Here is a 27,849-nt window from a genome sequence, read left to right as displayed (position 1 = left end):
ATCTTTCGATACTACCTGTGTGGGCAACCTCTTTTCTTTTCTTTGACACGCGGACTCTTGTAGAAATAAATCCTTGCGTTTTAAAGCGCGGAGGCCCGATTACACGTGAGTAATGTCCCTCTATCCACGATCTCGTCCTTTTTCTACTCGCCGAGTAGTTTGCCTGAGATTTACGCGACACAGATCTCCCGCCGTGTCGCGCGAATTGAAATTCTTAATCGGTACTCGCCACGTGATTCATGGGGCACCTTGAACGCCATTGTAACGTTGGGTTTCGGTGCTTGAAATCGCCATGACTTTACACGCTCGTATGCACCTTCTTCTTTCTCTGTTTTCCCGACGGGTAATCCTGATGCATCGATAAGCGGTGAACGTTGTTTACACTGATTAATGCGGGGCTTACTTACTGTTATTAATGGGGTATTTTGTGGTATGCGTGTTAACATTAGTCTAATTAATATTTTGGGAAATAGTTTGTAAATATTAAGGGTAATATTAATTGAATCCTTGCAAGGTTTATATACAAGCAAAATTCACAGTGAGATATACAAAAATGTTGTACATAATGTATACACTATATGAAACATGAAGTATGTAATACATACATCATGCAGAATATAAAATTCAAGATAAAAAATATTTTAAAAAATACAGGATACAAAAATTAATTGAATTGGTAAATATTAATTGAATACTTGCAATGTTTATATACAAGCAAAATTCACAGTGAGATATACAAAAATGTTGTACATAATGTATACACTATATAAAATACAAATTATGTAATACATACATCATGCAGAATATAAAATTCAAGATAAAAAATATTTTAAAAAATACAGGATACAAAAATTAATTGAATTGGTAAATATTAATTGAATACTTGCAATGTTTATATACAAGCAAAATTCACAGTGAGATATACAAAAATGTTGTACACAATATATGCATTATATAAAATATGAAGTATGTAATACATACATTATATAAAATATAAAATTCAAGATACAAAATATTAAAAAAAAATACAAAACACAAAAATTAATTTAATTGGCAAATGTTAATTGAATACTTGCAATGTTTATATACATACAAAATTCACAGTGAGAAATACAAAAATGTTGTACACAATATATGCACTATATAAAATATGAAGTATGTAATACATACATCATATAAAATATAAAATTCAAGATACAAAATATTTAAAAAAATACAAAACACAAAAATTAATTTAATTGGCAAATATTAATTGAATCCTTGCAATGTTTATATACATGCAAAATTCACAGTGAGAAATACAAAAATATTGTACATTATGTGTACACTATACAATATACAAAGTATGTAATACATACATCATATCAAATATAAAATTCAAGATACAGAATATTAAAAAGGCACAAAATATAAAAATTAATTATATATGATACAGTAACATAGAACACATAACTACACAAGAGTTCCATTAATATTTTTAACATAATACATCTAGTCTTTCAAGTGATCAAACTTTTTCTATTACTCACATCATAAATTAGTATCGCACATATCAACTATTGCAACTGCATTTACTAGAAAATATTTAATCCTCAATTTACCCTAAATATTTAATCCTCAATTTACAGAAAAGAATTAATTATCCAATACCTAATTAACTAAAACCAACATACAAAAGGCATTAACTCAAAATTGTCCCCTAAAAAAATTGAAAAAAACTTCCCATTTGACCAAATCACAAAATAATGATATAAGCCGAACGAAGGCGGCATAATTGAGCAATTGTTAAAATCAGCGAAATTATCAGTGAAGAGTCCATGCTGCCAAATTACCATACTCAGAGGTAATTTCAGAGGAGAAGAAAAGAGGCGAACAAAAAAGTTCGGACGGCAAGCAAACACGGTTGTCTGTGGTTGCTGCGAGATGACATTCCGTTCGTCGCGTTAAAAAACCATCGAGTGCTCGAACAAATGATATTACAGCGAGATTGTCCCTCGACCACGATTTCCCCACGGTAATAACTAGCATTCACCGGATAGAAAAATCACTTGGACGGGGTCGCAAAAGTGGTTCAATTTCTGCGATCGAGCAAATCACCATTACGTGCCGGAAAGTATTTCGCGAGAGTGGATTCTTAATAATAATCGAGCCAGTTCGAACGAGCTTGTAGGGTCGACTGTTGCGAACTTCTATGAAACGACGGTGAATCTTGGCAATAGCAAGATTTTTATACGCGCGACCATCGTTACGCCATTTGCTGTTACGAATGACGAGACCACGTGTGCTACTGTTTCTTTTGTCTCTTCGTTTATCGCCATTTTGGAGTGCATCGTTGGGGCTTTGGTTTTTAAGGATGATGGGATTTTGGATAATTCAGAGATTAGAACTTTGGAAATTTGAGATTTTGATATTTTGGAAAAATGGATTTGGTGACTTTGGAAATTTGAAACGGTACGACTTTTGGAATTTTGGAGATATGTGTCTTTGGAAATTTGAGGTAATGGGACCCCGGAAATTTGGGATTTTGATATTTTGAAAAATTGGATTTGATGACTTTGAAAATTGGAACAGTGAGACTTTGGGGATTTTCGAGATTTGTGACTTTGAAAATTTGTGGTAATGAGACCTTGCAAATTTGGGATTTTGCGACTTTGGAAATTTGAGATAATGGGACCTTGGAAATTTGGGATTTTGTGACTTTGGAAATTTGAGGTAATGGGACCTTAGAAATTTGGAATTTTGCGACTTTGGAAATTTGAGGTAATGGGACCTTGGAAATATGGAATTTTGTGACTTTGGAAATTTGAGGTAATGGGATCTTGGAAATATGGGATTTTGTGACTTTGGAAATTTGAGGTAATGGGACCTTAGAAATTTGGGATTTTGTGACTTTGGAAATTTGAGATAATGGGACCTTGGAAATTTGGGATTTTGTGACTTTGGAAATTTGAGGTAATGGGACCTTAGAAATTTGGAATTTTGCGACTTTGGAAATTTGAGGTAATGGGACCTTGGAAATATGGGATTTTGTGACTTTGGAAATTTGAGGTAATGGGATCTTGGAAATATGGGATTTTGTGACTTTGGAGATTTGAGGTGGTGGGACCCTGGAAATTTCGGATTATGTGATTTTGGAAATTTGAGATAGTAGGACCTTGGAAATTTGGAATCTTGATGCCCTATAAAATAAGAATTTTGATACTTTGAAGAATTGGTGACAGAAATTTAATATTGTAGGACCTTGGAAACAGAGAATTATGGGACCTCGAACTTTGAATCTTTGTAATTTCTGTGACTCTACTACATTGCACTTATTAAACAAAAAATATAAAACAACATCCTTGAAGTAAACTTCCCCAATTATATCCAGAACAAAAGTTCCGCTATCAATAATACCACAATCCCTTTTTCCCCCCATAAATCACATTAATAGTCCAACAAAACTGACCACCAAATTAAAAAACCGTGTTCAATTATTTCAACTTGTATAAATCGCAGGAGCATGTAAACCCACTATCTTTCTGCTTCACCTGCCATCTTCGTACGTTTTCTACCTCGTTTCGAATGTTCCTCTTTCTTCGTCCGATTCATCCGTTCCTTTTTGCGTATTTTTCTACGCTTTCCCTCGTACTTCCATCTCCCTTCGACTTCGTACGTGATCACATCTCTCTTCTTATTCTTGACTCAGCTGCTCCAGCTGTGGTCAGTTCGAGAGAACGGTCCTTTAACTGGATCGCTCGAAGGTTACGATAAAAAGTAGCAGCCGAGTCATAAGCATTTATGAGTTTCTTACACGCGATAATAAGTTTCGAGTGATTGCCGTTTGTATTCTGCCAATGCTCGCGGACAATTTCTTACGCGACGCGGACCAAGCGGTTTCTTTTCTCGATGCATCGCTGATGGACAAAAAGAAGTGTCCCGCCACCGATTCTTCTTCGCACGTCTTCGCAGGACGTGCTAGTCATCGCTTCCACTTTTAATTTTCACTATATTATATACTCTTCAACTTCATCACATTTTGATACATTTCTTTTCAGAAGTTGTAACTTTATTACAAAAGGGAGGATGACTGGATTATTCACTTTTTCTATTAATTCGTTACGGTGTATAGTCATCGATTTGCAACAAAATTATTTCAAGATTATTTGCAACAAAGTTTCAACCGTTCACGAAAGACCATCGTTTCAGGAAGATGCTTTAAGTTCAAAAGTTTCATGGTACTTCAAAACTAAAAGAGGAATCAAAAAATATTTTTAGCCAAATATTTCTAATTAGATTTCGACATGAAGTTATGTTAACATAAAATTGTTCTATATATTGTACTTTATTATATATTTTGCTGAGAGGTTAAACCGTACGAAATGTCGGACATGCAAAATAGGTTATGTTCGACTTGAGTACCACAAAGTAGCAGTATATCAATTTGAAGCTTAATGACAGAATAGTCTGTGTAAATATTCTATTTAATATTGTTATTAATATCACATGTAATTATGACATTATATCTTACATAATAATATAATGTACCCAGAATTGAAACAACTATAACATATGTGAAATTGGGACAATTATATTATTTTTGATTTGGACGTCAATGAAAGACATTTCTTCTGCACAATTTTTACTGTAATAATATTTAAGTTAATATAATATAATGATGGTATAAATCTTTTGTAAATAATTTTGTGGAATTAAAAATTCCCAGTAGACAGTCAATTACTCAGACAGGTATTTCACGTCTGGAACACATTTTTCCAAAGTACTTATACCTAGACAATCATAAACTGTCACACAGATAATTCATCAATAAATTTTACGAGGCAGTTATTAATTTTCTTCAGACTCCACTTGATATGCATGAAGGTACCTGTAAAGTTTACACCTCATTTACCACGCACATGAATTAGTATCTATTTACGAACGAAAACCTCACCTATTCACCTTTCATCGATACCATCCTCGCCATTACGTAAGCTTCAGACCATAAGCATACGTCCGCGGAATGAAAAAAATCAAGAAATGTTGCTAATCGACAGCACTATCCATTGAAGGGTTAAAAGCAGCACGGAGTTTTCTTCCGAGACCAGTTCCCTGACTACATTACCGCTAATTTCTATGATTCCTGGGAATCACTGAATTTATAGCAGTTTATTTCGTGCTACCGAGTAGGACAGTAACGAAGTGTTATATTTCGTAAAAGCAACAGTGACTAAGCACGTACTAATAGCGGGGAATAAATTCGACGACGGAAAAATACAGTGTCGTGAACCTTTACAGGTAAAGTAATCGAAGGTATAAGCTTTCATCTAACTTAGGTCGCGATTCGATCGTGCCTGACACCGTCTGACCTTTGCAGGCGTTATCTACTGGCAAACGTGTAATTGCGGACAGGGAAATCGATTCTGTGCTACTGATTGATTTTACTCGTTCGCATTTTCACTGAGTTATGCATCGTGCACGCTCATTTTCCGATACGAGTTTCCGGAATGTAATTCCTGGTCTGTTTCCTGCAACGCCAGCCCTATAATCTCCAGCCGTGCGAATCATGATTATGGACGAGCTCAGGTATGTACTGCAAAAGGAGAAATTACCCATTTTTTTCCTTTGTAAGCGGGAAATTAATCTTAATTTTGTTGGCACTGAGTTAACTTGAATTGTGGTGAATACGATTACCAAGTGTGGTGAGGTTAGGTTATATTCACTGAGACAATGAGAATTTATATTTTCTTCTATAAAATTTACACTGTCATATTGAAGTTTATTTTCCACTAAAAAATTCTCCTTTTCATCTAATCTTTCACTTAAAAATTTTTCGTTTAAAAATTGTAACTTAATACTACTATGTTTAATAATACTAATAATTAAATATTAAAGCTGATATTAAAAGTGTAATGTAAGTTCAATATTAATTAAATATAATGCTAGTGGTATTTAAAATCTGCTTTAATTATTTTATTTTGGTGATGCAATTATACTAAATTGAGTAGCTGCAAATAATTATAGTTCGATCTAACATAACCTATAATTCGACATTACCTATAATTGGCACAATTTTATCAGAATTATATTAAATTATCGTTCTGTCAATTTGAAATCGAATAACAAAATTACATTTTCCACATACGAGCATAATTTTGCTATCAAAAATATCTGAAAAATTCCACAAGGAAATAACGAAGTTACAAGAAAAAATGACTGCAGGTGTCAGCGAAAAATAAAGAATGCACATAATGACACATGAAACTATAAAATTAATCGCCCTACTGATAATTCTCGCGATCATTCAACCATTTAATTATGATAGATCCTTTCTTCCGCCTGCAATAACCAATGATAATACTACGAACTAGATGCTTTTAATGATACCACATCAAGCTAGATCCTCTAAGTAATGTACATAAAGTCCTACAACTCGACAAAAACTTAATGTCCATGCTACATATGAAAAACTATAAAATACCAACGTATTTTTTGCACCAATTCAGCCGTAGAATAATCTCGTACTAAATGTACGTCAAATCATTTCTATAACACTTCACTTATCTATAATTTCCATTGACCTTTAAATTTTATTAAGGGTTCTAATAAACCTCGTAAAACTTTACAACCCTTAAAGTCCTGACGAATATAAAAAAAATGAATATTTGTATGAAAATAAATATTGGATTTTTCAAGAAGTCTTCAATAATGAAGTTGTATTTGCAGTAAAGATATTTAAAAGAAAAAAAATGAACAATTTATACGAAAATAAATATTGGATTTTTCAAGAAGTCTTCAATAATGAAGTTGTATTTGGAGTAAAGATATTTAAAAGAAAAAAAATGAACAATTTATACGAAAATAAATATTGGATTTTTCAAGAAGTCTTCAATAATGAAGTTGTATTTGGAGTAAAGATATTTAAAAGAAAAAAAATGAACAATTTATACGAAAATAAATATTGGATTTTTCAAGAATTTTACAATAATGGAGTTGTATTTGGAGCAAAGTAAATATATTTCTAAAGAAAATGAATATTTATACAAAATTTTTAAAGAACTCTCCAATAATGGATTTGTATTTTGAGTGAGTAAAGTAAATATATTTCACTCAAGTGGTGGAAGTGACTATGGGTTGATATCTGTTATCCATCCCGTTATTGGACTAAAGTAAACCGTTCTACCCTCCATCTTTGTGAGATACAGTTGAAAGCAATTTGCAGAGGAAGTTGCGTGCCGCTATCACCCGAACGAGTCGCGTCAGGATGCTTTAAATGAACTCGCCGCATTTCTCGTCGCCATCGGTCAACGCGCAATACGCTTTGACAAGTACAACAAGTGGTAGATGCTTCACGGTGGTCGACGAGCCAGGGGAAAAAAGAGACGTTAAGCCATCGAGTCGAGGAGGGGAAAGAACGTGCCGCAATCTGAAAGGTATCGTCGATCACGGGGAACGCCTCGGGAAAAAGCTGCAAGTTCCCTACGTCCATGGGAAAAAGTTGAAACGATTAGACGTACACGGCGAGTTCAGAAGGGTGTCGTGAAATTTCCAACCACATTCTGAATTAGAAAACACGTGAAAAAGGGAAACATTGAATCGATGTGATCGGTACACTGTCGACTCGGATGCATTTCTTAAGGTTATGTGACCTTCGGCCGCGGTGTAGATAAGAATTATTTTTAGATAGATTCTAATTAATGAAGCAATTTTCAAATGGTTGATTTAGGGTTTATTGTTGAGTTACGAAAGCAAATTTTCAAGTTTCTATAATTCTAAGTTTGAAAGTTGCTAGATTTTAGAAGTTACAGATTTTGAAATTCTTTGATTTTTTGGTTTATGGCATTTCTTGGTATCCAGAGTTAAAAATTCAAAAATATCCGAATTTCTAAAGATAACTCTGAATTCCCCAGATTTTACATTTCCTAATTTCTAAATGTCCGATTCCTATATTTCACAAATTTCAAATTTCCAAGTACTTATATTTTTGAACCCTAAATTTTCCAATTTCTAAATTTCCCAATTTCCAAATTCCCTAAATTCTAAATTTCCTAAATTCTAAATTTCACAAATCCTAAATTTCCCAATTTCTAACTTTCCCAAATTCTAAATTTCCCAAATCCTAAATTTTCCAAATTCTAACTTTCCCAAATTCTAAATTCCCCGAATTCTAAATTTCCCAAATTTTAAATTTCCCAACTTCTAAATTTCCCAAATTCTAAATTCCCCAAATTCTAAATTTCCCAACTTCCAAATTTCCCCACTCCCACATTTCTCATCTTCCAAATTCCCCAAATTGCAAATTTCCTACAACCTGTACTTCCAATCCCTAAAATCCCCAATTTCTAAATTCCCCAATTCCACATGTCCACCTACTAAATTCCTATATCCAAAATTCTCCAAATCGTAAATTCACAAAATTTATCTACAAATTTTTAAATTTCCGTATGTCTGATATCCGGAAATTCTAAATTTCTAAATATGGTACATAATCACATTCTCCGGGCGTATCGCAGCCATAACTCTCCGTGATAACCAATTCTTCCCCCAAGACCATTAAACTTATGCAAATGCAACATATATCGCCTCCAGTATCCTGATTAATTAGTTCCACAATTTTATTAATATACTCTGCCTTCATTAGCATTTCCACCTTGCGTAGCCAATACTCGTTTTTATGTGACGCTATAATAATTATAATCATAATTATAGGAAATATCGAGCACTTTAATCCGTTCATTACAACGGCAATGTTCAATCAAAAGGTGTACACGTGTACGTATGTACAAGGGGTAATAAAATCCGCGGAACATATCGCGTACGGTCATGCAACTTATGCCATCACGCTCATGTATTACGTTTGTTCCGTAACGTTTATTCTATGTTCTTAATCGTTGTATTTCTTTTTTTAATATGGACAATAGAAATTATGGGTCAATTATAATAATTTAAAATAATTTGGTAATTCAATGTTAATCAATTCGTAAAAACGAATAAAATTTCAGATTCTTTTTCAAATTATCGTACTAAAATAACACTGTAATTATAATAAGTTATTAATAATGTTAATGTAGTGTTTGGACGCTTCAAATAATAAAGTTATACGAGGAGAACCTTAAGGGTGTCTATTAAAGCGGCATACAGACGCCACCAGGCATTTTGAGCGTTGAGAATCGTAGTTATTCATCATAGTAATTTATTTTGAACCTCTCTAGGCCTTGGGTAATGAATAACTTCATTTTAGAGCTCTTTCACAGACTGTTTGTTCATCCGGCGTGCTAATGATCGTCACTCCAGATTTGGAGTTTTAGAAATCCGGCAATTAGGGTATTTGAGGGTTTAAGGACTTTGCGGTATGGGAATTTAAGGATTCTAATATTTAGGAATTTAAGGATTTAGAACTTTAGGGTTTGGGGAGTTAAAAATTTGACTTAGGACTTTGGAGGTTTAAGAATTTAGGGATTTAAGAGTTTGGGGATTTAGGAGTTTGGAAGTTTGCAACTTTAGGGGTTCAGAAGCTTAGGAAGCTAAAAGCTTAAGGATTTAGCAGTTTAGCGATTTAAGGACATAGGGAGTTAGAAATTCTGACATTTAAGAATTTAGGAATTTAAGAGGTAGGGGACATAAAAGTTTAAGGATTCAGAATTTTAGTGATCTAGAAGTTTAGGGATTTAGGAATTTAGAAATTCAGAAATTTAAGAATTTAGAAGTTTAGCCATTAAGATTTCAAGGTTTGAGAAATTTTATGTTCAGACACCTTAAAATTCAAATATTCAGATTTACTGATTCAAAAATTCAGGAATCCTCAAATCCCAGGTGACTCAACTTCTTAGCTATCCCAAAATCAAATGTTGCAAAACTCGAGCCGCAGATGCCATCCACCCGTCCAGAAAAGGTCTCCGCAACATGTATCCTCCGACATCTCCAAAACAAACAGTTTGACCACCCTGAAGTCTCCTGAAAACACCTCGAGTAGCAGATAGAAAGGGGGTAGCAGTGCATCGTGAGGATAAGAGAAGAAAACAGAAGCGAGGTAAACGCGGTGTGGTTCGCAAGGTTGCGACAAGGTAAACTAACTATCCGGAGGAGCAGAACAGAGTAGCTAAGCAAGGCAAGTCGCGGAGGAAGGAGTCGCTAGTTGGCCGGCGAGAGGAGGCGAGACGAGGCGAGTAAAAGCGAGCAGAGCAGGGATGAGGCAAGGCAAAGCGCATTGGCGAGCCACGCTGAAGCAACGGGTCCAAAGTTGTCGAGACTCAGCGAGGCTCTGCTGGCGCGTTCACCTCCCGCCGAACGCAGTACGCTTCGGACTCTCGCGCAGGCGAGATTGCACCAATCCGCTCGGTCGATCCGGCGACCACGTGCGCAACGTTCTTCGGGATCCGGCTGTTTCGGCCACGGGATCCGACCACGTGTTTTCGGTGACTTACGAACCGGACGGAAGCGTCCTGCTGTGAACACGCTGTTCCGGTGTCCGACCAGGTACCTCTTTCCTTCACACCTTCACAGCAATGTGATCGACACACAGATTACTGGATGTGCTGCTAGCTTGTGGTAGCATGTGATACAGTCAGATGTGGTATGGAAGGATGTGTATCGATGTGCTATTGTTAGCTGGATGTGGTAGACCATGTGCTATACTTAGGTGGATGTGGTAGGACCATGTGCTATACTTAGGTGGATGCGGTATGGAGGAATGTGTATCGATAGAGACGTGCTATTGTTAGGTGGATGTGGTAGGACCATGTGCTATACTTAGGTGGATGCGCAGGAATGTGAATCGATGTAATCGAACTGAGACTTTACCGGTGATTTCCCTTTGATTGTTGAATACTCAGACTTTAGATGTCAAGGTCTATGACGTTAAATTGATACGTTGATGCTATCGATGTAGGGATGTGGCATTGCTAGAAGACGAGATTTCAGGCTGTGGTATTACTGGGAGCATGTGGTATTACCAGGAAAATGTTCTAGGAAAATGTGATAGAATCACGTATTATTACTAGAGGAATGTGTATCGCTCGGTAATCGAATTCAGACTTCAAGGAGATGAATTCGCGATTTGACCATTAAGTGTTCAAACTTGTATCCAAATTCAAGTGTGTACAATTTTGCACAAGTTTGTACAACAAATCTTTGTACAATTTACACAAGTAGGTCTGAAACTAGGTGATAAATTTGGAGACTGGAATGCTAATGGTACCAATGTGATTGCTAAGGACTAGATCTAAAATCGTTGACAGACATACTTGATGAAATGAATAGCACTCATGAGTTTATAACGAGCGAACGAGTAAAGCATCAATAATATGAACGAAAAAGAGTTCCATAGAGCACCAAGAGAAATTTCCATAATGTCCGAGCAGTTCCATCGCGGGAACGTGTCGCGCATCCATCTGGCTAGGTCGTTAAGCAACGAGGAGCAAAGGAGACACTGGTTACGCACCCGTAGCCAGTAGCAATCCAGAAAGGAGAAGATTAACAAAAACAAGAAGAGAGACCATTCTCGTTCAGCGAGCAAAAAGAAACGCGAATATTACGAGCCTCTTAAGAGCCTAATGCTCGGCTAACTAGCGAGAGCCGCTCCAGATACGAGCACGGCCGTGCATCGCGTTGTGAATGCAAACGTTCGATTCGTTGTTCGTAAATAGAGTCGATCGTTCGGTTCTCACGGCTCGAATTGAACGGACAGCGTGACAAAGAAACGCGATCTGGCCGTGAACAGGCTCTCATGTTCGTTCGATAGCGAGGCGAGACCAAAAACGGGTGACGAATGAATTAGAAACGGCACCAAATCGATACCGTTGCTGAACTTTTCGTCGGGGGTCAATCACCAATCCGTGGAACAATCGGCGGAACGAAAGGGGGGAAAAACAGAGTTGGTTAACAGGATTGACGGGACGTAGAGAAAAAACTTTGAAAGGGACAGAGATACCGGGTTAATTAGATTATCGACGGTCTCGAGAGTTGTCGAAGGCTCGCAGGACGACCATACATGGTCCAGCTGCCTACGGAGCCGGAGGAAGCGGATCGTCGCGTGGGAGGTCGCGCAGCTTCCACGCTGCTTTTTACGCGGCAGAAGACAGATTCGGTGGCGACTTCGTTATAGGCTCTCAATTTTCGCGAAAAAGAAGAAGCTTGAATGATCGCAGGCGCTCGGCCCGATATCGAACGATTTCGAAACAAACTCGATTTCGATACGAGAACGTCTATCAACGGGCCCAGGCATCATTAACGCGGAATCGCGTGCCAACTTTCAGTCTCGTGGCTGAATGCACAGCGAGCACGCCAGGATCGCGTTTATAGCCGCACCGGCATCCTATAAATCCAGATTTCCGCGATTTCACTGAACCAGTCCGCGGCTGACCGCGTATATATGTCGAACGAGGCATATAACAGATCGCTGGTACAACTCCGCGGGCCGAAGCGTTAAGAACGATGAAAGTGTAGCGGAGCGTGTTATGCAAAGCAGCGTGACGGGAGAACCAGAAAAGCCTGATCGTCTGATCGATCCACATTGCACCGTCGCCAATTCGAGCTTGATCGTTCACAGTGCGTCATTCACGGGTCGATTCGATACGCGCGACCAGTCGATCGCTTTCGATTGACCGGATCTTCCTGCTTCGGCGCCAAACGTTGATCGAACTTGAGTAATTGAAGGTACATTCCAATGGGGGGTTATGTGCTGCTCGAAAGTATCTGATCATACGTCGTGTGGAATAAATATGTTAGACTTCCTTGGATCAATTAAACCGTCGACAACGTATGTTAGTCATTTCTGATCTGGTTTTTGTGCAGAGTATAATATTTCTTAATGGTGGAATTCTGCTGTGGAAATGTTCTAAAAAGGCACACACTTCTGGGTCGTAGAATTATTCTAGTACTAATTTTCAGTTGTTTCGTTCCTTTAATATAATTATAACTGCTACACATTTTTTAGCTGTTTCAGAAGTAAAGTACATTTCATTAGTCAACTATAGTTTGATACAAAATAAGGTCCTTGCTGCATTTTTTGAACTGAAGATTTTAGCTTCCTATGTAGTTGTAAAATTTTAACTGCTGATAATTTCACATTACATATGTGTAAATTAAAAATTTATAATGAAATATTGAAATAATGACACAACTTGCAATAACTGATCAGATACATTCGAGCAGTAGTGTTACACTTTTAAAAACTTGATAAGTATACAGAATAAAGGAGCCACATGACATATGTACACTACCGTCCATAAATATCCGAACATCAGCGAAATATGTATTCGCGTTGCATGAAAGTTATTCAAGTATCTACAGCAGTAACTAAAATCGATTTTTTTTCTGCGAAGGTCAGAATACTGGAACGTTTTTCCATTGATAATTCTCGTTTGGAACTCATGTCTCGATGGAAAAGAAGCTACAGACGAACTAAACCGAAACTGTCGAATGCGTAGCGTTACCTCCATTTTTATCTCCATTGAGGGAACCTAAACATCTACCAACAGTTTACAAACACTTGAAACATATCGAAGAACCCTCTGAATACATTCTGCACCATAGAAATGAGACACAGTAGAAATTAAAATTCTTTTTAGAATCGAAAGCGTTTCATTAGATTCACAAATTTGGACTTTGTACTTCTGGACATGAATTTTACTTTCACACTTTCATTGTATAATTTGTACTTAAAAATTAATTCTATTACGTTATGACACCTCAAAAAAAATAATAATAATTATTACAAATAGTATGATAATCCTAATTTTCGTACAAAGTTCAACTATGTTTTATGTAACGAAACCAAGTGTCCGGATACTTATGGACGGTAGTGTATGTAGTCCATCCCCAATACATCTAAAGGTTACAGTAATGGAAATTTAGGAATTACATAATTTAAAAAATTTAAAGATATATTTATTGCGAACATCTAAGGAACTAAGAGTCTCATCACTGCATACAAAAGTGTATGATAACCTTGAAAAAATACGATGACCTTGAATATCAACCTTGAAAAAATATTTCAAAGTCCCAAAATGTGGTTCCTGTATTCTGCAAAACTCAAAGACTTGATACGATTCTCCTCGTTTCGAGAAAACAGAAATTGTATCTGAATCGCATCGGGTCTCCATTAAAAGCAGACAATGATTTTCGCCGATTGTTAGTGTTGGTGTGCGAATCAAGTTTGGTAGAAATCATCCGATTTGGAGTCGGTAAAAATTGAATTGCAAATCGCGTGGGAACATGGATACAGCCGAAAGGATATCGAGGATCGCACGGTGATCGGGGACGAAGGCACGAGGACAAATATGTCGGTCGCCGGCACCAGGAGGCTATGCAGAGTGGGTCTGGTCGCCGTGTTGGTCACCGCGTTGTGCGTGTTGACCCTGCTGGATTCGCCGCCACAACTCCCGGATCCTCCAGCGGATCCTCCTCCCACGCCGGGTAAGCAATTTTCTTCGTAGACACGCTCCTTTGCCTCCAGCAGCGCGTAACCTTTGCCCTTTCGTTATCGCCGAACAGTACGACGCCACTAGCCGACGCGCCTATGCCACCTAACAATGCCCTCTTCGTTTTCGACCAACCGATTCTGTATCTAAGAACTCCCCCCTTCGTTCGGAGCTCTGCTATTAACCCTTTGCACCCGACAGCTGATTCACGATCATCGTTTAATATATTTTTTAAAGTGGTGTATTTTTGGTGCGGATTTTGTGAATTTAGAGTTGGAGATGTTTTTTAAAGTAGTTGACACCTGATCTAACTTGACCAAACTGATCTAATGTTAGATGACTTGATGTCAATTAAAAAACAATGATGATACGTAACCTTTAACATGAGTATTTGTAGCATATATTTAGAAAGAAGTATAACGTTGGAACCATCAGACAGGTCAATTTGAAGTGAAATTTTTGTTGATCTATTTAGTCAACGAGACTGAGTTAGTCTGACCTAAAACTATCCATAAGTTTATTTCTAATTATATCTTCAAGGTTGAAAATCAGTACCTTCAAATACCATCATCATCATATAATAAGTAACATAAATAACATCATCGTATAATGAATAATGTATCATCGTATCTCAAATAACATCTGCAAGCATCTGGCTGACCTTCATTTTTATGACAAAAATCGTTAAACAAAACCTACAAAAATTTTCCAGAAACTCTCTTCACCTTCAATATTAACTCCACTGGAATAAAAATAATTAATATCATAATTTACCTATAACTGCAAAATTATTCACCGTCTGTTCGATATAATATTCATAATTAATGATAAACGTTCAGATAATGGAATTGTGACTCGATGATCAACGACCACGAACAAGTACAATTTAAAAAAGATTTGATCGAAGAATCAGAACATAAATTACTCGAAATAAGTTTTCTTAATCTCCGATGGACAAATGTTAGAAATAAAATAAGCAATAATTCACTTCCGCGAAGCGTGTATAATAAATCTCTATCGTGTGTATATGCATGGTTTTTGTTCCTGTGAAAGAATAATTCTGCAAGAATCCATATATGGGTTAATCGTTCGCAAAGGGTTAACGCGTGAATAATGTTTTCCTACCACCTGTTAGATTTCCCCGGCTGAGTCTTAACTTCACTATTCCTATATAAAAGCCTGAAGCATCATGGGTCATCGATAGTCACAGCTTTAAACATGCAAATTTATATTTGCATATAAAATCAGCTCAGAGCGATCCCGATATCACGATTTGGCATCGTGAATGTGGAATTTATGGACAAGTTTCGAATTACGTAAATCATTCAGGATTTTCAGGGAATATTACGAATTTTATAACGTGAATGAAATAATTCAATTTCAAAATTTCATTTAGAGGCACTAAATCTTTTATAGCATAATTCGTTTGAATTCAATTTACGTTATAAAACAAAATGGTGTTCGAGAGGTATGGCAAGGTGTATTTATATACCTGGATGTTTTGAACCGCAAATTCCTGCATAGTAAAATTTCAAGACTTTCGATGAAGTTTTAAATATCTGTGGTATCGAATCTCTGGATTGCGAAATATCTGAAATTCGAAATTTTTGAAGTTCACAATTTTTAGATCACTGAATCCGTAGATTTTCAAATATAGTTTAAAATTCTCTAGATTCTGAAATATCTAGAATTCTATATACATAAAGTATGAAATCTTTACATCTCTAAACCATTTCTCAATATCTGTAGTTCCATATTAAATATATCTATAAAATGCCAAGATTTCGAAATTCACAAATTACTAAATATTTAAAGTTATGAATCACTATGTCCCAAAATTCGTAAAGTAAAAAATCCCCAGATTTCTTCAAGATCTCTAAAATATAAAATCCCTAAGGTTCCAAAGTCCTAGACCTTCAAATGTCTAGATTTCAAAATACCTAAAATTCTAAATCCCAGGATCCTTAAATTCATAGATTTTTAAATATCTAAAGTTAAAAATCACTATATCTCAAAATTCGTTAAATTAAAAATCCCTAGATTCCCGTATTTATAAAGTATAAAATCCCTAGGGTTCCAAAATCGTAGACCTTCAAATCTCTAAATTTCAAAATACCTAAAACTCCAAATCCCATTCACAGATTTCTAAATATCTAAAGTTAAAAATCGCTATATCCCAAAACTCGTAAAATTAAAAATCCCTAGATTCCCATATCTCTAAATCATAAAATCCCTAGGGTTCCAAACTTCTAGACCCCAAATCCCTAGATTTCAAAATACCTGAAATTCCAAGATCCTTGAATTCACAAATTTTTAACACTAGATTGCCTAAGGCAGTCATTTTGACTGCTTTTCAATTTCAATTAGAAAAACAATTGTGTATAGAATGACACAGCTTCTTAGAATTTTGTGACTTTTTGTATAACATATAAATGCGTTTATTAATAATTGTAGTTACCTCCCCCCTCCTTCATTTCCGGTATATATATATGTGTTTTACCTATATTGCCCCAAAGCAGTCAAAATGAATCAAAGTTTCAGTCTTTCTAGTGTTAAATATCTAAAGTTGTGAATCACTATATCCCAAAATTAGTAAAGTTAAAAATCCCTATATTCCCAGCTCCCTAACGTTGCAAATTCCTATAATTCCAAATTTACACATCCCTAAATTCCCAGACCCCCAAATCTCTACAACCAAAAATATCTAAAACTTAAAATCTCTAAACTTCCAACCATCTAAATTCCCAAATCCCTAAATCTCCTATATCTCCTAAATCCCTAAATCAAATATCGAAACAACGCTGTTATCAGCTTCTATTTCAGGTGTCTCTATTTTCATATACTAAATACTTATAAGAATATAAAATCTTCGTCGAAATCGCAAGTTCGACGGAAAACGAAACCGGCAGAGGGTCCCCCAGAAAAAGAGTCTGCAAGGAGAGTAAAAGTGATGAGATAGTTAAAACATTTTCGCTGACAAAGCGATTGATATACGACACGCAGGTCTGTAGTTACACGACCGGTAATTCCCACGTAGAACCATAGCTCTGTTCCGAGGCTACTAGAGATTTGTGCCGTACTACTCGTACTATTTCCTACCAACGAATACTTTCCCAGCATTAAGCCTGGCCGCCAAAGAAAAGGAAAATTCCCCGCAACTTTTTAACCCGCCATTAATTCACAGTTCGAGCGATTACGCTTAATACCGCTTTTGATTCTAATTGGCAAATGAGCTTCTCTTTAAACAAGTACTTAAACAAATAATTACCTAAACGATGTATACTCGAACTTCCTCTACTTTAAAACCGACTATCAATGCAGATCATTATGCACTACGAAAGTGTTATTAAATTTCTGGTTGTTCATTTTCATTATTTTTCACTTGCAACTTCTTGCAGTTACATTCTAGTGGTTATTAGGGACTTATGGTACATTCAGCTTCCATGGAAATACCTGCAAAAAGGGAGGAATTCCTGGGATATGTTTAAAGCTTTTTGTTGTAGAAAATTATGTACTGCTGCTGTGAACTTACTAGCAGACATTTTTGTATGTAGAATGCATGTAGCAAATTATTTATTTAAATAACTTGTGAAGGTATTTTCATTTTTGAAATACATTTGAAGCTTTTTGTAATAAAAATTAATATTTATTATTCATTTAATTTAATATCTATTTAATACTACATGTAAGTATTGTTACATATAAGATACATTGAAAACTTCTTGTAATAGATTATTATTTATTTATATAATTCTTTAAGTTTACAAGTAGGTACTCTTATTTATAAGATATATTTTTTATTAGTAGAAAATTAAACTACTAATTGCAAACAGTTACAAACTTCTTGTACAACAAGATTCATTTAATTATTTAACTACTTGCAAAATTTGTTCTGTATTACCTTAAACTGCATGTTCATAAAATAAAAGTAAAGGGAAATTAAAATGATCTGCCTTGAAATCTCATAAAACATGATGAACATAAACTTAAAATTAATGAACATCTTACATTTTAACTTAATATCCAAGAGGAAAACAACCGCCTTTCAGTGAAATTCTTCGCAAACTTTTTAAACGTGTTACTTCATTATCGAGGAGATGATTTATTCCCGATTAGATTCAGCATGGATAATTATTCATTCTCTTACTCCTTGCAAGTCACTCAATCTTATCAACTTCTATAGGAGAGTAATTAGAATGTACCTCATATTGTAATTGAAAATGAAGTTAAACGATGATGCACACTATATCGGTCCGATCGATTAAATCCGACTGCAGCGGGTTAAAATGCCAATCAACCGTTGAACAACTTAGAACACCGTTGTTTCTTGGCCGGCACGAAGCCCGCGCGAGGACTTGCAAGTCATAAACTCGGCGAACAACGATGATCGTGTAGATCCGAGGCTCTTCCGACGATTTTCTTTCCCCTCGATAACCGTGTACCTAGTTAATCGATAACAATCCACCATTAGCATAAACACATTTCGCCCACGAATCGTCCTGCGATTTAAACCGCAATAAATCCCGTTATCGAGGTGGGGGGATAATCGGGATCGAAAGAGTTCGGCCAGAAAATCGTGCAAATCGAATCGCGTGCAAAAAGCGCGCCTCGTACACCGTAAATCAACCGCGACGCAGTGACACCGGCTTATCGTGGATACAAATCTTTACACGGTTCCTTGGCGGTAGCAACTTCATTAGGTGACGTAATTTACAGCCCGATTGAACCGACGATCGACCGCGGCCACTCGATTTCCACGTAAGGACACGAGTACGTACGTTCAGCGATGATAAAAACCCAGCGAACAAATACGTTTGCGTTTGCCCCGCTCGCATTAACGTGACCGATGAACGCGATTATTGTACGCGTCATTTCGTCTCGCTTCAAAGGAGTTAAGTTGTAAATCGACGACTGTGGTCGATTATCTTTCGCTTTTGCTGGAACTTCATTGTCTCCATTCTCTGCGTCACGGGCTCGGTAATCATTGTACAACTTTTTGATGCTGCCTCAATGTTCGACCGGTCGTTGCTTAATGATTACTGTTTGTGCTGCACGTGTGATGTATGGTCATAGGTATTTATAAGTTCTTATGGGCAGAATCGAGGGATTAGGGATTAGAGCAGGTGGAGAAGGAAGTTGTCAGAGATCGAGTTAAGACTGGGATTCAACCCTGCAGTGCATGATTGCTTCGGGCACGAAAAAACTGCGTTTATGAACTTTTATGGGATGTAACGGTGAATAGATGTTTTATGGTGTAAAAAATTTATTTGTGGATATATATCTTAAGTCTGTAATACTGGAAAGTACGACGTTGGAATAAAAAACAGGAAATGTTTTCTTGGAAGATATTAGAATATAACACGAAGTATATCAAATGTACAAAATATACAAAGTATATCAAATCTATCAAATCTATTAAATCTATCAAATATATCAAATATGTTAAATATATCAAATATATCAAATATGTTAAATATATATCAAATATGTCAAATATATCAAGTATATCAAGTATATCATGTATATCAAGTATATCATGTATATCAAGTATATCATGTATATCATGCATATTAAATATATCAAATATATCAAATATATCAAATATATCAAATATATCAAATATATCAAATATATCAAATATATCAAATACATCAAATATATCAACTATATCAAGTATATCAAGTACATCAAGTATATCAAGTATATCAAGTATATCAAGTATATCAAGTATATCAAATATATCAAGTATATCAAATACATCAAGTATATCAAGTATATCAAATACATCAAGTATATCAAGTATATCAAGTATATCAAGTATATCAAGTATATCAAGTATATCAAATATATCAAATACACAAGTATCAAGTATAAAAATACAAGATACAAAAATATAAAATATTAGAATATAAAGATATCAGAACACAAAAATATAAAAATATAAAAATTAAAATACATGAAATACATAAAATATATAAAATATGTAAAAATACAATACGTGGAAATATAAAATATTAGAACATAAAAATATAAAAACACAAAAACATAAAAATATAAAAATTAAAAATACACGAAATACATATAATATATAAAATATATAAAAATATAATACGTGAAAATATAAAGTATCAGAAAATAAAAATATAAATTATAAGAACATGCCCCACAAATTTCAACTTGCTCCGTGTATTTCCTTATATTCGACGAGGAGTATATTCTATATAATAATCTTCACAAAAGAGCTATTTGAAGAGTTAAAACTCCAGATCTACAGATTGCAATAATGGGTGGCTGGCCCAGAAACGTTGAACGTTCTATAAATTTTTCTGCCTGCATGCGTTTATCCGCGTATTTCTATCGGGCCCCCACTCGAACGTGGATCTCGTAAGAGCATTTACTTTCTCGTAAAGCTGGCGAACCGTGCAGCCTAAGAGGGAAAGGAGGAAGCGGCGCCGGTAAAGGGCACCGAGAGAGGCTTACAGATAGTACGCATCAGCGTAATACGCGGTTGTTGGGTCAAACGTAGACACAACTTTTAACGACGCTACAACCGTATCTACAACGAACGAATCGTTCGGGATCGACGTTCCGTTCGTTCGGAACAAATTGTTTAACACGCCGGAGCGCGGGATCGATGCGATCAAAGCTTGTATACGCAACTCAACCGTGAGATTTAATTGGGTTGCGCGGAGCTGCCTTATATCGAGTTATGTTAAGGAAACCACACACGATCGTTTCACGGTTCTCTACGTTTCAGCGCTCAGAATGTTTTCAATATTATTAACAAATGTGAACAAATTTGAAATAGTTTTATGTTCATTTTTCAGATAATGTACACTCGTCACTTAAAGCCTCACTAAAGTTCCAAACTTGAATTAAATTATTTTGGTAAATCTTTTATTTCCAAGTCCATGAATTCTCAAATTGCCATAACACGAGAAAGTATCCAAAAATCCGCAAGTCCCAAAATTCAAAATTAAAAGATTTCTAATTTCTGAAACAGTGCAGCTGAAACCTAGCGCCATATAGCGCGGTTGATTGTCAGCTCCCGCGATTCCGTCTGCGTATTATCGTGCGTGCATAAATCGCGTATTTCACCGTTGAATTCATTAAACGAATCGATGGCCGGTAAAAGAAATTAAAATATGGCCAGGCTACGGCAAGTGGTCGTGACTCGCGGCCGTTCGTGACTCCGCGCGAAACAAGTTTTCCCTCGGCTACGCAGACCAAGCGTATTCGCTATTAGAGGCCAATTAACGAACGGTGCAATTGAAATTCTGTGTATATAACCGATCGGCGCTCGTCCGAGGTCAGTGACGCGGATCGACGTGGCTCGAGACAGGAATTAGAGGATATCGCCGATAGAATTATGGCGGAGGACAATTTCGATACGACATTGATCGTCCGCTGGCACGCAAACGTATTCACGATACGCTACGTCCGGTTTCGAGACGGTGACGCAACGTTTCCGCTCACTTCGACATCCTGGACGTCTCTTCTAGATGGATGTCTAGCTTTTCTAGTCGTGGGATGCGTCGCCAGTCGTAGCGACATCGGGAGCGAGAAACGAATTTGTATGAGACTATAAACTGGCGACGTTAATGTTGCATGCTAGTTCCTTGAAACTGGCTGTGTGGGAGGTATTGGTCAAATTGATGATTCCGCTTGTGAATCCTCCGCGGAGATTGCCAGATAGTTAGTGCCTCGTTACGAATTACAAGTTGAATTGCAGTAGTTGGCTACGATGTACATGCATTGTGTGATGTAATGTACAAATGTAAATTTCGATTTACTCCAGTTTTTAGTACTCATCCACTGCGGGAAATTTTATGTGTTTACCATCAAAAATTAATTATTCAGTTAAATTTATTTGGAAATACAGACAAGTAGGAAAGTAGATATGCAAAGATCTAGAAATCTAGGTTTACACATAGAGATACAGGTATTCAATAGAACATGTAACTGCACGTGATCTATTAACCCCACAGAATTTACTGTATTAATACATTGTCCATCATCCACATATCTCCTCGTACATCACTTATATCATTATAAACACTCGTCACAACAAAAATTCTCACATTAAATTCCAAACAACTAGAACAGAAAAAGTGACACAAAGCTTATTAAAAAACAGGCAGATCTTGAACAACATATCAGGCAACTTCCTTGAAATAAACGTCATGAAACAAGCATGATTCCCTTAGTCATCCCAAGTTCCCATAATAGTTACAAAAAACGAAGAATTAAAGTTCACCTTTCACGCGACTGAGCTTTTCATTTAATAACACCGCATCGCGTGATGATCGTTTCGAATTAATTACCCCGAAAGCACACGCGGCCACTTCCGCGTTAATGAGCGAGGCATATACCGTGCGTCACGCAACTATCACGGTCTCAATCTCCTTGACACATTTTCCAGGTGGTGAACCTCCAGGCACAAGAAGCATCGTGGCTTACTCGTGGGCGAGGAGATTGGCACTCGATTACAGACCCTCCAAGGAGTGCGACGGTAATGGAACGTACGGAACGACGTTAAATACGTTCAAGTTAGCCGACGCGAAGTGGCTCGAGACAATCCCTGGACAGCTCTTCCTGTACAGCGCCCACTTGGACCTGAGAGTGGCCGGGTATCCGAGCCTCAGGGTGATTGGCGTTAAACGTGGACCTCTGCCGACCTCCAACCTTTTCTGCACCGTTTGGTGAGACACTTTCTTCGATTCCTCGTCTTCTTTCCGTCTCAATTTTCGATACATAACTGTTCAAATTTCCATGTCCTCAAACTATAAAACCACTCTCAAGTTTTCATGAAAATTTTCTAAGATTTACAGTTAGGAAATATATAGTCATAGCTACAATTGCACTACATCTATATGATAATAAATAATAATTAATATGGTTGATGTTCTGATGCTTAAGATTATATGAGAAATTGATACGTGCATCATAAAAAAATTGTCCAATACCGAGCTAACACATCGCCCTTGGTTAACAGGTTAATCACACCGTTTCTAAAGAACATCCTAAAATCGTTCACGAACAGCCATTCTAATCTAACTTCGAAGGCAAACTTTCCCCATACAGCAGGAGCGTCTGTTTCATAATTCGAGCGATTATGCAAATCAAGTCCAAGATCCCGTTACAAAATCCCACTTGACCCGGTTGAACGCGGATTCAGATGTTTGCTTTGTTCGTCAGGTACGAAGAAGAGGATCGAGGTAGAGCCATAAGCGTGGAGGCGTTGGTCTCCACAATTTGGTTGGACGAGTGGGGCGAGACGTTGGACAGCTACGCGGGTATTCTGGTCGGTTGTCAATTGCCCGTAGACGGGGCTCTGGAGCCGTCCAAGGTGTACGTGGGCCCTGAACCCTGCCAGCAGAATGCTAGTCATAGTTTAGCGATAAACGGGAGGGAGAGGAACGAGGTGGACGAACGTCGACGGCAGTTCACCGTGTGCATCAAAGGGTTGGACTTCGACGAGGACATCTCGTCGAAGCTGGTCGCGTTCGTGGAGCTCCATCGTATCCTGGGTGCTCAGCTCTTCTACTTCTACGTGTTCAGCGTGCACGAGAACGTGCTGGAGGTGTTGAGGCTGTACGAGCAGTCGAACGTGATCAGATGGTTCAATCTGACGCTACCTGGTGACCTGCCGAACGAGAAGCACGCCAGGAGGCGGTTCCTGGCCGAGAACATTTGGATCAAGAGGCGAATGGAGCTGATACCGTACAACCATTGCTTTTACGACAACCTCCATCGATCCGAGTTCGTGCTGCCCATCGACATCGACGAGACGATTGTCCCTGCCAGGAGGAGGAACTGGTACGAGCTTCTGCTGGACGAGAGGATCAAACTCGGCCGAAGCTTCAAGGACTTCGCCTCGTACGCAGTCAGGAACGCTTATTTCTTTCCGGAACTGCAGGCTAAGAATCAGAGCGACCACCCGACGCCTGACACGGATTCACCGAATTCCCTAGACGATCTAGATTATCTGGACACGCTGAGGACCGCGTGTATCTCGCCGGAAGGTGATTCCGTGAAAAGCTTCGTATCGACGAGACGAGCTTTAACGGTGCATAATCATTACGCGCTAGCCACGTTGAATCCGTCCACCAGGAGAGCCCATCACTTCGACCCGGAAGACGTCCTTAAGCATCACCATAGGGCATGCGATGATAGACACTTGGACTGCGAACTACTCATGGAGGACGTCACTGTCGACGAGTCCGCGCTTAGGTACGCGGATGAACTCAAGGAGAGAATGAGGCTGTTCTTCGGAGACCTCAAGGCATTCTCCTAGCGCAACAGTCGATTTTGTAAATAATAAACGTTCAGATAATTGATTATGCTTTGGTTCATTCTTATTCCTATCTGACCAAGTATCCTGGGCTGGATTACGGGCATTAAGATCCACACTGATACCATTTTTTAGATTCAATGATTTGAACTGAGTATGCAAGTTTGCATGTGGTTCTCCTGCCAACGCATACTACTGGAAAATTAGAGGTTAGACTGGGTAAGATTTAGGTAGATTAGGCAAACTAATGTTAAATTGGGGTAGATCAGGTTGGATTAAGATTAAGCAAAGTTATGTAAGGGCGGGTTAAGATTAGGTTAGATTAGGTCTGCTCGTTACCATACATTTATGAAAGTAGATTCGTATCATGTTATATAATTATCTACTGTTGTGCCATAAAGAATTTGTAAGTCTAAAATTAGGTAATCTTCTTCAAAAATCCTTCTAGTTCTCCACGAAAGAACATGATGTATTCTAAGAACATTAACACAGTGAGCGATCAAAATTGAAAGTTATGGCATATTTAGCGATCGAGGAAGGGAACAAATACCTTTGTTTATGTAAAAATCCCTAGATAAATTCCGATTTTACCTGTGGGAAATAAGATAACATTCGAGACAATGTAGCGTGTTGAGTCGAGGAGTGCCGACATTCGTGCTTCATAAAATATTCAAAGATCTTTGAAGTTTCTTGTGATGACTAAGGCAGCGGGCACGACCGCCCTTTGATATGCACCTGGATCTCAATTAGAATAAAAACGTGCGTCGAGTTGTCTGCAGCGACTTTTACGTCTGAAACGATATGATAATGCGAGTCGTACTGGTGGGAATATTCTCTGCTCGTTACATTGTTTCTCCTACGGGCACGATGCTCTTCAATTACAACGACTCTCTCGCTACCAAAACGAGCAAATTTATTCTCACTTCGTTTGCACGTATAAAGAACCATTTGAAACTCGGAGAGACACTTCGGTAAACCGTTCACCTTGCTAATCTCACTTTATTGCCTCGTATTCTCGTTTACGATACGCCGGTCCCTCTACAAAGTGTACATCTTACTAATTCCCGATGCGTTTTATCGCCGTATGTCCGAGAGTAGCTGACAATATTGTATATCTGCGTTCGGGCTAAAGTCCTTATCGAGACTAGACGGAAGTCCCTCTCTGATCGTCCTCCTTTTATGATTCCATTTTCCTAAGACACCGATGGAGCACCGAACGAGTTGCAACAAAGAAAATAACGGAAACTGGACCCGTGGAAACGGAACGAGGTGCTTCTCACGACGCTCAGATAGCGTTTGCAGCGGTAAACAAGGGTCGAATCGGCCGCAATTCGAAATCCACATAAGCTACGGTCCTAGATAAATTTTACGACCACCATAAAACGACGTGGAACTACCGCCAAGGTCATAACAGGGTTTAATAGCTCGTAAGTAAAGCATGTCCCGAGGTTGTCGTACGACGACAGGATAAGGAGAAATGTTATTTTGACAAGAGATAAGTAACTTCCTGCAGATTATTTCACTCCTCAGACACACATTCGAGGATGATGATCCTTTGACGTTTTCAGGGTCAGTAAGTAACTGTGCAGAAGTTTCGTTGGCTGTCAACACGTCAGAAGAAATGATACTATAAGAGCAGTGATTATAGCCGCTTTTAAAGCTTTTCGGGTGAAATTAAGCTTTGTGACGGGTAAATGGATTGGCTCTCAACACAAGCGGAATCGCTGTTGATTCAGCGGATTCGAAGCAATTGGAAATCGAAACGACTCGGGGGGAAGATTAATTTCCAACGTGACTCTGTTTCGGTTAGATTGGGTATATTTTTGCTCTCTTGAATTTCGCTTCTGTCCAAGAGCGAGATAGATAATCGCTACTGCGAAAATCTTTTCTTCAAAATACACTTCACTTGTTAATTAAAATATGTTGATTAATAATATTAATTCGTTAATCGAAAAAGTTCTCTTATAATATTAAACCTTCGATTCAGCAAACATATGTATAAAAAATTACATAAAAATTTCCAAAATAAATTTTGTAAAATAATTCGATTAATGATTGCATTCTGACTCTCAAACATTGTTCAGTTATCATTTAATTGTAATTGCAGTTTTAATTATAATTGATCTATAATTTTAATTAAAATTTGCTTGTAATTTTAATTACAATTTAATCGCAATTTTAATTGCAGTTTAATTATGAAGTGGTTGATGTCGTAATCAGAAATATCGAGCAAAGTGCAAGAAAAGGTAGGAAGAAAATCTCCCAGATGGGATATTAAGACATTCCTTGCCTGATTTATTACAAGAAACAGCCACCACGCATAAGCGACGACCATGAGCTTATAATAACGATAGTTTCGAGCTCGTTACATATCTCAAAATATAGTGTCATAAATAAACGACAGTGTAATGTATAAACATGGTCACAGGTTAGATTGCTTTATATCATTATATCGCAAGGAAAGGGGTGATGGACGTAACTACTCTCTAACCAGATACGAAAATTATTAACATAATAATACACTCATTAATCAACTGCTTAAAGTATCAGAAAACAAGATCACTAGAACAGATTATACACTAATTACCTCGAACAGTGTGTGCGCAGGGTGAACATCCAGTTTATTTGTCTCGATCATAAATAACACCGGTTTCATAAATAATCCGTAACACGGAACGTAACAAGTATCATGACACAATTTAAGGTCTAGATGTCTCTTGGAAAATAGGAGGAACTTCATACATATTCTAACGAGAAATTTATCGTGACCACACGTTACGAGTGTTACAGAAACTTGCTATGAAAAATGTATCGGCCGATACTGAATATATGATCTCTGCAACGTCCATAACTGATCGTCGAAGCAAATAGCATCTCACGCATTGCATTACAGTTTAACTATACGTTATATCGGTGCTTCAATTTTATGTACAGTGTGTTAGTATGAGCTACGAGGAAGATGCATACGATCCGTCATGCTACTTGACTAAACTTTGATGCTTTAATCCAGCCTACGTCTACCACATGTTCACATATACATACTTTCGGGAAATAGTGAATCTATTTAGGCGTGTTTACTGAAAGAAAAAATTAGGCCAGGGGCAGATTCTAAATCGATGTTCAAATTTATATTTTTACCATGTTATTTGTGCGGTG

The 27,849-nt window shown here is 37.3% G+C and overlaps 2 protein-coding genes across 4 annotated transcripts in view; one reads left to right on the top strand and one right to left on the bottom strand.

Moving 5' to 3' along the window:
- LOC143265178 (uncharacterized) overlaps positions 1-27,849 on the bottom strand; it is a 430,584-nt gene that overhangs the window by 246,681 nt on the left and 156,054 nt on the right. The gene's annotated exons all lie outside the window — the stretch shown is intronic.
- On the top strand, positions 10,179-24,740 carry LOC100879465 (uncharacterized). Of its 2 annotated transcripts, XM_076535252.1 has the most exons (5): positions 10,179-10,650; positions 10,701-12,633; positions 14,115-14,394; positions 22,822-23,101; positions 23,598-24,740. In XM_076535252.1, exons 3-5 carry the CDS (start codon positions 14,259-14,261, stop codon positions 24,694-24,696), a joined length of 1,515 nt encoding a protein of 504 aa, XP_076391367.1. In that variant the 5' UTR covers positions 10,179-10,650; positions 10,701-12,633; positions 14,115-14,258; the 3' UTR covers positions 24,697-24,740. The 2 variants fall into 2 exon arrangements, with proteins under 2 accessions (XP_076391367.1, XP_076391366.1); XM_076535251.1 differs by having other exon boundaries at positions 10,179-12,633.

The sequence above is a fragment of the Megachile rotundata genome, chromosome 9 (genome assembly GCF_050947335.1).
Source record: "Megachile rotundata isolate GNS110a chromosome 9, iyMegRotu1, whole genome shotgun sequence".
NCBI lineage: Eukaryota > Metazoa > Arthropoda > Insecta > Hymenoptera > Megachilidae > Megachile > Megachile rotundata.
This window is presented reverse-complemented; position numbering and strand designations above follow the sequence as displayed.